Source organism: Lytechinus variegatus, chromosome 8 (assembly GCF_018143015.1).
Source record: "Lytechinus variegatus isolate NC3 chromosome 8, Lvar_3.0, whole genome shotgun sequence".
In the NCBI taxonomy this organism is placed as follows: domain Eukaryota; kingdom Metazoa; phylum Echinodermata; class Echinoidea; order Temnopleuroida; family Toxopneustidae; genus Lytechinus; species Lytechinus variegatus.
Genome location: NC_054747.1, coordinates 13,768,853 through 13,782,566, shown reverse-complemented (window position 1 = coordinate 13,782,566; position 13,714 = coordinate 13,768,853). Strand labels below are relative to the sequence as shown.

General features: G+C 38.1%; 1 protein-coding gene across 1 annotated transcript in view; it reads left to right on the top strand.

Annotated features, from left to right (window-relative positions):
• Nucleotides 1-7,086, top strand: part of LOC121420013 — a 29,303-nt gene extending 22,217 nt beyond the window's left edge. Inside the window, exons 13-14 of the mRNA XM_041614534.1 lie at nucleotides 5,126-5,207; nucleotides 6,813-7,086. Of these exons, the coding sequence (XP_041470468.1) occupies nucleotides 5,126-5,207; nucleotides 6,813-6,934 (204 nt within the window). The 3' untranslated portion in view covers nucleotides 6,935-7,086. The remainder of the gene's footprint in view (nucleotides 1-5,125; nucleotides 5,208-6,812) is intronic.
• Nucleotides 7,087-13,714: the final 6,628 nt, after the last annotated feature.

Below are 13,714 nucleotides of genomic sequence, written 5' to 3'. Positions count from 1 at the left end.
ACGATGATGGATTTCCAAAGAGTTATGATTGATTGGATCAATCATAACTCTTTGTAAGATGGGGTCCAGGTGTTAAATTTGGTTTAGTCCCTGATTAGGTGATTCCAGTTCAACGTTGACCTTTTGGTATAAGTGTTATGTCAATTTTTACACGATTATAACACCAAACGCAAAATGAAGATGGTCCTGAAAAGTCGCTCACTAGTTGTTCAGATGTATGATGTGATCTGGAGCAGTTTTACAAACTCTGAATAAGTGTTGGAGCTAGGGAAAGCAATCCAAATTCCAACACCAACTCCAAGGCCAACACTGGACTTGAAATCACCCAATGTGGGGGTGGCTGGTTTCACCTTTACTAACAAAGATCACCCTCACCCACTCCTTCCACTTGACCATCTCCTGTGCGCCCTTCCCCATTAACCCAACCCTCCCACCCTCATCCACTAATTGCTCCCGCCTACTTATATAATGTATATCAGTGGGAGTGCAGAGGGTGTGAATACACCCCCCCCCCCGACCACAATTTTTGTTTAAGTCAAAAAGCTATGCCGGCAGCAGCACTGCCTGACATCAGAATTGGTAATTTTTGTCTCCCTTTTCCCCCTAAATGTACCCCCCGCCTTGGAAAAAAAAAAGCTGGTGACAGCACTGTATCATTATTGACCGGACATGGTGGCTCAGTGGTAGAGCGTTCGCCTCATGAACGGGAGGTCGTGGGTTCGATCCTCGGCCGAGTCATACCAAAGACTTATAAAAATGGGACCTTCTGCCTTCTTGCTAGGCGCTCAGCATTTAGATTGGAGAAGGGTAATGATAACATGTTGTGTTATGCAGGGCCCGCTGGTAGAGCAGTTTCCTAACTGAAGTGGCTACCCTGGGTAAATAAAACGTTATTATTATTATTATATTGTATTTTTATTTGTGTAAGAGTTGAATTTTGCCTTATTTGATGTAAGTGTTTATTTCACACTTTGCTTTTACCCATCACAATACAGTCGTCGAGGTATATGAGACAAGTCGACCAATGCAGACCGTGTAAGACAGATTCCATAAGACGCTGAAATGTCATTGGTGCATTTACTAAGCCGAATGGCATGACATTAAAATGATATAAGCCAGTACCGGTGGTGAAGGCTGTCTTCTCTTTACTTTCTGGGTCAAGTCTAATCTGCCAATACCCACTTGAAAGATCCATGACACTGAAGTAGGATGACGAAGAAAGGGCATCAACAGAATCATCTTGACGAGGTATTGGGTGAGAGTCTCTGATGGTGACGGCATTGAGAGCTCTGTAATCGACACAGAATCTGTATGTGTTGTCCTTTTTCTTTACCATCACTATAGGACTTGACCAAGGACTGTGGCTTTCTTCGATAATTCCACGTTCAAGAAGATCATCTACCTGTCTCTGGATTTCACATCGCATGGTAGGTGATGTGCGATAAGCTCTTTGACGGATGGGTGTGTCAGTTGTTGTGGTTATCTTGTGGTAGACATCAGCCTGTCCTATATCATCTTCAGATGTGCTAAACACATCAGCATAGGAATTTAGGACTTGCTTGGTCTTGTCATACTGTTCCTTGGTAAGGTCTGATTTGGAAAGCATGTCATCTACTGGTAAGATTGGTTTTGCCTCTTGGGTAGCTGCAATCACCTTATCGAAGATCTTGTATTCTTTTTCTGGATCACTGGTCAGTGAGTGGAAATGACCAAGGGTGGTTTTACCTGTAAGATCAACCTTTTCTTGAGATGTATTGACCAGTCTAACAAGGATGAGACCATCTTGGGCTGTGTTCACTGATCTGGCACCAGCTACAGGATGATATTCTTGTAATGTTGGCTCAAAGATACCATCATATCCTTGCGGGATAAGGTCTGGTTGTTCAGGTTCTAGTCATCCTTGGACATGTATCTCACTCATTGCTGGTATAGAGACTTGTCCTACCAGTGTAACATTACACTTGAAAGGGGCTTGGTAACGGTGCTTGTCGACTAGAGGTATCGTTACACCTGGCATGGTGAATGTAGTGGTGGAGAGTACTGTGTCGTTTCTCCAAAAGAAATCCCAACCTAAGATGACAGGGTGGCTTATTCCTCTGGCGACCATGAACGTATGTCGTCGTGTAGTATTACCAAGATGTAGGATGGTGTCAATGGTACCGATGATGTCTAGAAGTTGTTTGGTGACAGACGTTGCTGCAATAGTGGATTTCACTAGAGGGCTTCTCTGAGACTTTGGTATTGAGTCGTAGAAGTCACTGCTGACTAGGGAGGTGTATGATCCGCAGTCTAAGTATGCCAAGACATAAGTGTTGTCTAGGATTACAGGGATGAAGGGTGGTTGTTGTGGTGAACACTCAGATCCATTTTCTTTGTTTACTTGGGCCGTAGTTGTGGGAGTTGATGAGTGGCCCGTATCACCAACTAATGGTAGTTTCCCTGGTAAGTTCTATCAGCTTGGTCGTTGAAGCGAACATTCCGTTGCCTTCTGGGCGGAGTAGGGGAACGTCTTCTCGGCATATCTGGTCTGAAGGAGGATGACTGTGAGTGCGACGAGTATCTTGTCGGACTAGGTGAGGGCGACGAGAAATTCCTTCTAGGTGAGTCTGATCGATGAAGGGAGGAATCACGATAAGAATGAGGATATGATCTGTGACGTGATCTCTCTTGCTGGTAAGTATTCTTATCGTGGTAGTACCCATATCTTGTCGGACTAGATGAGGGTGAACGATGTCCATGATATGGCCTTTCATCAAGACGGGAGTATCTAGTCGGACTTGAGTATGCTGACCGACGATGGTATGATCTATCATCACCACGTGAGTACCTATTTGGACTCGAGTAAGGTGACCGATGATAATTTCTGTCATGTGGTCTTTTCTCGAAGGAGGAAGGAGATCTTGAGCGACCTGACATTGTGAGTGTTTCAATCTTTTCCTCTAGGGAGGCAATACGCTGCATGAGTGCATCGTTTGAGTTCTCAGACTTGGATGTAGCAGCTACTTGAATCTGAGTACTATCAGGCTGACCCAAAAGTGTTGCTTGTTCTATGCGAACTGCAGTATTAACGGCTTGCTTGAAAGATTCGACACCGTGTTCATATAGCTTTCTCCTCAGCTGTAAGTCTAAGCCTGTCATGAAGCGACGAAACTTCTCTCCATCTTGAGCTTCCTCATCGTACTTGGGAAAAGCTTCACCAACTAACGTTGAAATAGCTGCTGCAAATACTTCAATAGGTTCTAGGGGCTGTCTAGTACGTGCAGTAACACAAGAACGAAAGTTTGTTAAGTATGTTGTTCTGCCAAATATTTCTGAAAGAATTGTCTTTACTTTCTCAAAGTCTTTCTTATCAGAATCAGGAATATTTTCCCAGACAGTAAACGCTGAACCTGAAAGTCTGGAAGGAAGTAAGCTATGTTTCTGAGCATTACTACTGCCTACTGAGTCAACTGCAACTTCAAATCTTTTCACCCATTGGTGAAAATCTTGACCTTCTCCAGTGAAAGTCTCTGGCAATTCAAGGCGAAACATTGCCATGATGAATTAAGACTACCAGAACAATGCTGTACAAATTTATGTAAATGAAGAAGGGTGATCAACTTTCATAAACAGCATAAAGGTGTCTTAATGAAGGAGGGAGCTTACTAATCATGCAAAGGATGAAAATACTATCTCATATTAAAGTTGCATACTAATAAATAACTGGAGAAATAAATGATGAAGGATGACATCAAATATATAAGATATCTGACAAAATGGTGGTAGACTTACTCAAACATGTAGACAAATTTACTCCGCTAAAATTCAAGATGAAGGGAGAAATCAAGACTTGAAGCAGGATGCAAAATGCTTGAAGTACTAAAATCCGCGATGAGTATGTTGAAGTCTATGCACCTGAAGTAGGGTGAGATTTGGCTGAGTACAAATCAGGATTGGAGGCAAATAGCTTTTACTGAAGGAGGAAGAGCTAACATGTCAGTTGAAGCAGGGTGAAATTAGCTTGGTAGGGCTATCACTGGCTGCAAACTCTGCCTGAAGTTAGGGAGACACCGCTGCTACCAGTTTGTAGTGTGGCCGGGGGTTCTAACAGGTCTTCCTCGCAGTCATAAGCAAGCCAACCCAAAAATAAAGATGTTGACCAAATGTAGTGTAGTAGGGTTCTGATTTATTGGTCTGCAATGCAGACCTCACTAGGCATTGCCTTCACAAATTATACATTCAAATATATTCAAAAATAAAGTCACATGATAAATTCAACCAATAGAGAAACAGAGAATGGAAGAACCCAGAAAAGTGGAAGAACCAAGGGTGAAAGGTGAACCAATGAGGATGAGATAGGATGATATGAATGAAGAAGAATGTTCTGAATGTAAATGAGAAAATGACAATAGAAACATGTGAAGCTGTATGGAGTTGGAATGGCAATGGAATGATGTGATGAAGAAACTAAGGAATGAGAGAAACAGGTGTGTGACAATGGTATAGAAATGGTAGTGAAGTATGGAAAGCAAAGTGTGAAATAAACAATTACATCAAATAAGGCAAAATTAAACTCTTACATTTGGATATTGTGGTACATTGAGGAATTCTCCTTTACTGGGGGCCCATTTCATGATGAACAATAGGGTGGCTTCACAATACAGTAAGCCATCTATCGGATCGGTTTCAGCGTACAGGCCAATTTCTAACTTTGGGGTCAACATCGTGCGCAGGCAGCACACAGTGCTACTGTGCTGTAATGTGACTCTGGATTGCAAAAATGAAAACCATATGGCAAAAGCGGAGGAAGAATTCACTGAAAACGGATTAAATTTTGCAAATAAGTATGCGCCAAATTTCTCTCCCACTTTCTAGCCCTGGTAAACGGCATAATTTTACGCACGCCGGCCAAACTACGTCAGCCAGTGCGGCATATGCATGCACTAAAGTGCACGCGCAATCGGCGTCAACTTTTTTGTTCTGTCTGCTGCAAACGATAGATGGCTTACCGTATTTTGTATCCACCGAATTAGGGTAACTTTTCCATGTATGCAACTACCAAGGCACTGGTACTCGGCAGCCATCAAACCAGAGTCGAGGTTTCCATCATGGTTTTATCGATTTATATGTCTTATTCATTTTACAGGATGTGACGCTGATTGTTGCGAGAGGATCGCTTCGGTTTGACTTCCACCCACCATCAGCTGACGATGAAGGTGTAGGAAAAGGTAGGCTATTGCAGCACTTGACACTGGCTCTGGTCCGACGGTCCCAGACCAGTAAAAATTGCTGTCGGGCCAGTAACTTTTCAGAAAAAGCCAGATTTACTGGTCCGACATGACCCGTAAGGTTATATCTAACTGATACAAAATATTTTCTTCTCTTTTGTAAATTATAAAAATAACTCTAGCATCTAAAGAAAATGGCTTTCATGAATTGTGTTGAGTGTGTGTACTGTTTTGAGGGAGGGGGGAGGGTAAAAATAAGCAATAAAAGACAGCAAAATAAACTTAAGTCTTTTTTATATTTTTCTTTATTTTTGGGGACCAGTAAATTTTAGGTTCGGTCCAGTTGAAAATGGAAAAAATGGGGATGTACTGGTCCGACATGATCAGGTGGGACCAGTAGAACAAAAGGGTTAGTGTGGAGCCCTGGTTATTGTTGGACTATCATACCTCCTAGTTATTCTCAATCTGTTTGGTCATATGCAACCCTGCCGAGTGTTCCTATTAAATAGCAATATTTCCATTTGGGGGAAAAGAGAATTGCCATTTTAATATGTTTATTCATATTTTGTAAAAAAAAATGAATAGGGAATTTTTAAGTGTTCCTATTTGTTGCAATTTCTTAGTAATTTTTTCCTATTTCTTTGCTCTTAGGATTGGGAGGTGTGCATTTTTATCCATATTCATTTAAAAATTAGGTCATTACAATACTCATTAAATTCATGATTTAATGAACACATTTATACAAGTAAACTGCATTTAAAGAAATAAGTTACCCAATGATATATCAAGGGCTTCAATGGAAATAATAAGATTTAAAGGTAAATTAAACTGTGGCACCTAAATGTAGCCCCTGTAAAATAAGAACTCTTTTATATACAATACTATTAAAGGAAACCAAATCCCAAGAAGAGAAGCAATCTTATTGCAAAGAGTGAAATGAGAGGAACAAATAAAAAAAAGTTTCATCAAAATTGGTTATGAAATAAGCAAGTTATAGACATTTAAAAACTCTTGTACTTTCTATGGGGATCCTCAAATTGGCAGACGTGCTTCAAAATGGCTGATTTTGTGCACAACTCTGCAAGTACACGAATTTTCAGATTTTCCCCTTTAGTATACATATTTCACATTATCTCTTCCTGACCTTGACATATGTGGTGTGAATTATATTTTCCCATGACATACATGTATGTCGTGCTCAGAAGGAGGCACGATGCAATTTTAAAGACAATGAGGAAAATCTGAAAAATTGTGTACAAAACAAATGGAGAGTTGTCCACAAAATCAGCCAATTTGAAGCACGTTTGCCAATTTGAGGATCCCCATAGAAAGTACATGAAGAGTTTTCAAACTCCCATAACTTGCTTATATCATAACCGATTTTGATGAAACTTGTTTTAATTGTTCCTCTCATTTTACTCTTTACTATAAGATTGATTCTCTTCTTGGGTTTTGGTTCCCTTCAAATATAACAAATCATCAAATTTTGATATAAAAATTGACTACCTTCCATGAAAAGCTTGTACAGACCTATTTCCTCATTAAATTACTTCTCCTTTCATTTCTGTTTAATATCTTCTTCCTTTTTTTTCTTTCATCTATCAGGAGCAGCAGCTGGTATTGGGATCGGAATGTTCCTACTGGGAGCTATCATCGCTACATTGATTGCGGTGGCATTTGTCAAACGTAGCTCATCCCCACCTCCGCCATATGGTGTACAGGGATAGAGGTGAAAATGGTCTATTATTTTATGATGGATGGGGGATCCACAGCTGCCAAGTAGTACTGATTTTCCATGTTTAGTACTTAAAATAGAGAAGAATGCTGATGGTTTCATGCAAAATACTGATTTCTTAAGTTTCAGTTTATGTGTTGTCCTGTTGTATTCCTGTGAAAATGCTTACTATCTCCTCACCAAAATACTGATTTTCAGCCTTAAAAATACTGAAATGTTCTTGTTCAGGTTGGCAGCTCTGGGGATCGTTTTTTTTTATTTTATTTGGGGGGAGGGGGGGGGGTGACATTCTTGGTGGTCTGCAAAGCAAATTTGGTGGCTCTAAAACAATAGAAAACCTCACAATTTATCAAAATTTTGTTAGCCCGACCGGACCACCAAATGTGGGCTTTTACAGAATTTTTGGCGGCCCTACTCTCACTCTTGGTTGTCCCGGGCCACTGCTAATATCGAGCCCTGCAGTTTGTATCCTCTTGGTTTACAAGCAGTACCAGCCACACAAAAACAATGTTAGCACTAATAACACAGTACCCTTTTGTTTGGTACAAGGGAATGTAATATGAATGGATTGTGGTGAGCCATATGGGATTGCCGATCATGTTCATATGCAGGAGCTAAATTGAAATAAAGGTAAAGATACCTTTTTATGTAAGTGTCATGCAAAGTTTTTTTTCTTCAAATTATTAGAAATAAAGTCTAAAAAGCAGCTGGGATATATGAAAGGGAAAGTTCACCTTGACATTAAGCTGTCATAATTACAGCAGAAAAAATGAAAAAGAAAGAAAATTAAACCAAACCATTAAATATGGATACAGAGATGTAACACAAGTGATATTGCACAAAATTTACAGGATTTCTTTCAAAAGATAGAGAATGCAATGAAAACCTTCACCTTTACAGCTTGTATTCATTGATAGTTTAATGTATCATACAGAAAATTATGTCATTTAAATATCAGTCAATTTCTATTTCTAATTATACTCCATATTTCAATAGAAACAATGAATTTTTATCTTTATTTTATGTAATTATTAGCACTCTGCGTAATGCAAAACTCCAGTATGTCAGTTAAAGATCGTGGACCGAAGGGTCTTATTTTATTGTCCAGTACTAAGGTATTTACAACATGTGTATTGTATTATTTTCGGGCTGATTCTAAAACAACATTTACAGGGTATGTTTTTAAGTATTCCTGACCAAAGTACCATTCAAAAGCTTTACAAAAAGATGTATGTATATTATCTGAAACTGATTTATATGTAATTTGTTAAAGAACTTTTTATGGGTTACAATATTTAAAAGCTACTTATCCACTGCATATTCTGCAGTAGGTTTATATCTGATCCATAGTACAAATTTAAGGGTTGTGCTAAAATATATTTGTATATATTTAGTCTTTCAATCTTGCACTTGCACTTTTAATTACTTGCACTCGGGGATAATGAAAAACTCCAGTTTGTCAGTTAAAGATGGTGGATCAAGGTGTCTTATTTTATTGTCTAGTATTAGATGTATTTAAAACATGTGTATTGTACTTTTTTCAGGCTGATTCTAAAACAACATTTTAGTACAGGGTATGTTTTCATGACCAAAGTACTATTCAAAAGCTTTACAAAAAGATGCTGTATGTACATGTATATTATCTGAAACTGATTTATATGTCTTATGTTAAAGAACTTTTATGGGTTATTTTATTATTTAAAAGCTACTTACCCACTGCATATTCTGCAGTAGGCTTATATCTGATATACAACAAGATGCTGTATGTATATTATCTGAAACTGATTTATATGTATTATGTTAAAGAATTTTTATGGGTTACATTATTTAAAAGCTATGTGTACTTACCCACTGCATATTTTTCAGCAGGTTTATACATGTAGCTGATCCATTGTACAAATTTAATATTTTGTATATATTCAATATGTCTTTCAACTTTCCTAAGGAAAAAACAAAAACTTCTTGAGTGTTCTTTGAAATCAGTTGATTTTTTTCAAACCTACTGACAGGTAAAAACTGGTAATTTTATTGGATATGTATATTTCTGATAATACACATGAATATTATACTTGTAAGAGTTGCGATCAATTTCAACTCACTCTTCAACCAATCATAACCGAGTAATTGGATCTATCATCTTGGTTATAACTTATAGATAATAGGGAGGTTTTGTACTGCGATGCACAAAGGATTAAAAACACAGTAAATGTATTGGAAAAGCCCGTCAAATGAGAAAGAACAGCTGGGAGGCCTTTGTCGATAAAATTGGTGAGCCGGAAAGGCCGTGTCGTTTTAAGTTTCGAAGTCGACAAATAAGTTGGAAGTATGTCAATTGTCCAGAGTCCAGGACGAAACTGCTGTTTTGATTCAATAGTGATCGAAAAAGACTCCTTGGTGGTTCATTGTCACGAAGAGCATTCCACAAAACCCTTACCAGGGTTCCCAGCCCATTAGGGAAATCAGGGAAAATTATTTTACTTTTTTCCAGTCAGGGAAAAATCAGGGAATTGAAAAAAAAAACACCTCAAATGAGGGAAAAATCAGAATTTGCCTCAAATGAGGGGAAAATCAGGGAATTTTGATCAGCCCAAAAGTTGAAAGCACGGCAGTCAGTCAGACGATGTTATATTTTGTTGCATATCAAAACAACATCCAGTGAATGACGGGTAATGGTGGTACTAATTAGTTTTATATTATTGTTTTTATACTGAAAATATGGCATGTTATTAACTCCTACAACTTAGAAAACATACAAAACTGGGAGTGGGTTTGAATAATCAGGGAGTTTTTAAACTTCATCAGGGAAAAATCAGGGAATTTGTTTTCTTGAAAAGCTGGGGACACACATTAATCTGTCGTGCATTGTAGAGCAAAGAACCCCCTATTATACTGATGCTTTAACTCAAGTTCACTTTGTCTAAATGATAGGCTTCGCAATTACTCACAAATTTGTACTAAATGGTTCTCTTATTGCAACCAGCAGAAATTTCTAGACAGCAATTGTAATCAGTTGTAAATTTGAATCATAATTCAGTAATTGATTGCAATTCTTTTCTTGACACCACCGGAAGATTAGAATTACCATGCAAAATGTTAGATCTAAATTGTTAAGGGAATTTATTACTGCAAGATAACCTGTTCAGTACTAATTCGGTATTCCACTTTTTTTAACCTGAAAAATAGTGTTATGATTCATGTAAAATGATATATGGAATGCAGACGTTTCATTATTTCCAGTTTGATATTCCTTATATTTCTTTCCAGTTTTATTACATCTTCTCAAGACCACAAATGGCAAGTTTTCCAAAGAACTTTGCGTATACTCTATGAAATCATTTACAACCAGTATTGCATTGGTGTTTGAACAAATATGAAGAGCAATACTCAGAATGTCTTCCACTTCATAATATAATACAGTCTTTCACAGTAAATGTAATGCTTATACCAATACATTCGAGATTTGATTTTTTACTTTTCATAACAGATATGAACTTTTGTTGGGAAATAATAAACATATGCTGAACCACAAATTCTGTAGTATTATTTTGAAGTTGTCTTGAATAAAAAAAAAATGGTTGCGATATTCAGTTGTTGCATTGCATACCTTAACCCTAGATAGACTGGGCTATTTCGACGCCTAAGAAGACTGGGGGGGGGGGCTGATTCAGCCCCCCTAATGATCTCGGCCGTCGATCGTGCGATCGCAACGAAAATTGGCACACGCCTTACCCATGGCATTATCTACAAAACTATAACATCAAATTCTGCAAAAAATCTCATGTCTCATTAATTATACTAATTTATACGTAAAATCATAAGTTTGCTCTAATTAATAAAATAATGCCCCTGAAATGCTAATTATTCTTTCACATACTCTAGATAGGCATCTGATCAAATTGACTTAAAATAAATTTCTAAATCACATTTATTTTCTTATGTATTATATTGTTTTCTAAATATCGCGCGGCAGATTTATCGCGAAAAATGTTGAGTGGGGGGGGGGGGGCTGAATCAGCCCCCCCAGTCTTTTTAGGGTTAAACCTTTTCTAGAGCTGTGGTAAAGGGCTCTCTAAAATTATACAGATATTGCCTACCTAGAGTTTGAATATAACATTTCCTCTCCCCGACGGAGTTATATTTTTCCCAAGGGATTATATTTTGCCCGAAGCGCGAGGGAAAAATATGGCTTCGGAGGGGAGTTGAAATGTTATTTATTAAAAAGATAGACCAGGCAATATCTGTTATATTATATAGTATATGTGGATTCGCCATAAGAGATTGCATTCATCATCTGGCTCCAACTCGAAATTCTTGCTGCAGCGCTGATCCATCTACGTTATAATAGAAAATATTTTGAAAATACATCAAGCGCGTTCTTCATGCAATCGACACGTTAACACTAGCGCGTTCATCACTCTATCTGATTACGCAACTTGTAAGCAGCGAGTGACGTCACCTTAGTGAATAGTGAGGCTTATGACTGCCTCACGATTCATCTCCCCTCACTCAAGCATTTTCCTTGGGGTCATATTCTGGCGACAACTTGTTAGGGGCCAAAATGTGTTAATAAAGTCCGCAAAAAAACTTGTTTAGGGGGTTACTTTGCACACAGAGAAAAAAATTCGTTTTAGGGGGTGTTTGGTAATAATTTGGCCACCCGTGTGTACAGCAATACATTTGACTGCATGACCGAGATTGATACAACAATTCACCTTAAAATAGAACTGATAATGTATTCTAAATTATAACCTCGCACATGTCAGGAATACAGATCAATTTGCCAGATAGATAACATCCAGGGGTTCTGATGAAAATTGGTACAATTGTTGAGTCTATATAGAAATATATTTGGAAAAGTGAGAAGTACATGCGTTTCTTAAGCAGTGAAGATGTTAGGGACCTGGGGTTCGTTTCATGAAACTAGTTATAAAAACATTACAAGTTACCTATACCAGTTAACAAGTGGAATGCCTCTGGCCGTCTCACCTGCATCACGCGGTTCAATATAGCAGCAGTGCTGACTTTGAATACTACTCTAACTCGCACAAGATGTTCAGTGATACATGGTTACTCTTATGTCCACTTTTTATGAACTAGACCCATAAACTTACAGAGATATGATGGTTATTCAACAAAAAACCCAACATGGCCAAAGTTCATTGATCTTACATGACCTTTGACCTTGATCATGTGACCTGAAACTCGAACAGGATGTTCAGTGATACTTGATTACTCTTAAGTACAAGTTTCATGAATCAGATCCATAAACTTTCAAAGTTATGATGGTAATTCAACAGATACACCCAATTCGGCCAAAGTTCATTGACCTTTGACCTTGGTCATGTGACCTGAAACGCGCACAGGATGTTCAGTGATACTTGATTACTCTTATGTCCACGTTTTATGAACTAGACCAATAAACTTACAGAGATATGATGGTTATTCAACAAAAAAACCCAACATGGCCAAAGTTCATTGACCTTACATGACCTTTGACCTTGATAATGTGACCTGAAACTCGAACAGGATGTTCAGTGATACTTGATTACTCTTATGTACAAGTTTCATGAATCAGATCCATAAACTTTCAAAGTTATGATGGTAATTCAACAGATACACCCAATTCGGCCAAAGTTCATTGACCTTTGACCTTGGTCATGTGACCTGAAACGCGCACAGGAAGTTCAGTGATACTTGATTACTCTAATGTCCAAGTTTAATGAACTAGACCAATAAACTTTCAAAGTTATGATGGTAATTCAACAGATACCCCCGATTCGGCCAAAGTTAATTGACCCTAAATGCAGGGTGACCAGACGTCCCGTATTTCCCGGGATTGTCCCGTATTTTGCTTCTTTGTCCCGGCGTCCCGACAAACCCTTCCCGGGACGCCTATTTGTCCCGTATTTCAGAATATTGAACAAAATGCATTTAAAAGTGTCGAATTTTCATTAAAATAACCAACAGATGACGAAGCAGAGACAACAATAAAATCGATAAATAAACTTTTGCAAGTTCTGCGGTGATTAACCCAATACATCGCAAACGAACTGGCCTCCTGCCATTGTGTGGCAGTCTACTAGCTAGGCATGTAGGATCTGAGCAGATTCTCTCAACCAAACATGCCAAAATAATCACAAAATCGGCGGCAAAATTGTATGACTATATTATGGGTTCTCAGATTACTGATTTGGAGATGTAATCTCGGAGGAACAAGTTATTGAGTTTTCGTAACTAGATCTATTTGTTTCAGCTTTCGTTTTGAGTCTTGTTGTGTATGATGCCGCGATGTTTCATCTAATTTTTAAGTTAAAAAAATCACTTTGAAATTTTATTTATTTCAGAACTTTTATTTAGAACTTTTTTCCTCTTTCTTTCTATCCTTGTTTCTTCATCCTTCTATCCTTCCTGCTTGCCTGTTTTTGTTCCATCTATCTTTATTGTCTTTCCTGATCCTTTCTCTCTCTGTTCATTTTCCTTTCCTCCTTTTTCTTACCCGTCTTCTCTATCAAATTTCCCTTTTTTTATATTCTTTCTCTCTTAAAACTTTTTTCTCCCCCCTCCCTTCCTCTCCTTTTTCTTTTAATTCTTTCTCTTCTTCCATTATGCTTTCATTCCATCCTCACTTCAATTTTTCCTCCCTCTCTTTCCTCCTTTCTTTCATTCTTCATTTTACTTTCCTTCTAATTCTTTCCCTTATTCTTTCTCTCCCTCCCTTAATTCCTTCCCTCCTCCCTTACTGCTTTCCTTCTTTCTTTCAAAGAATGAAGGA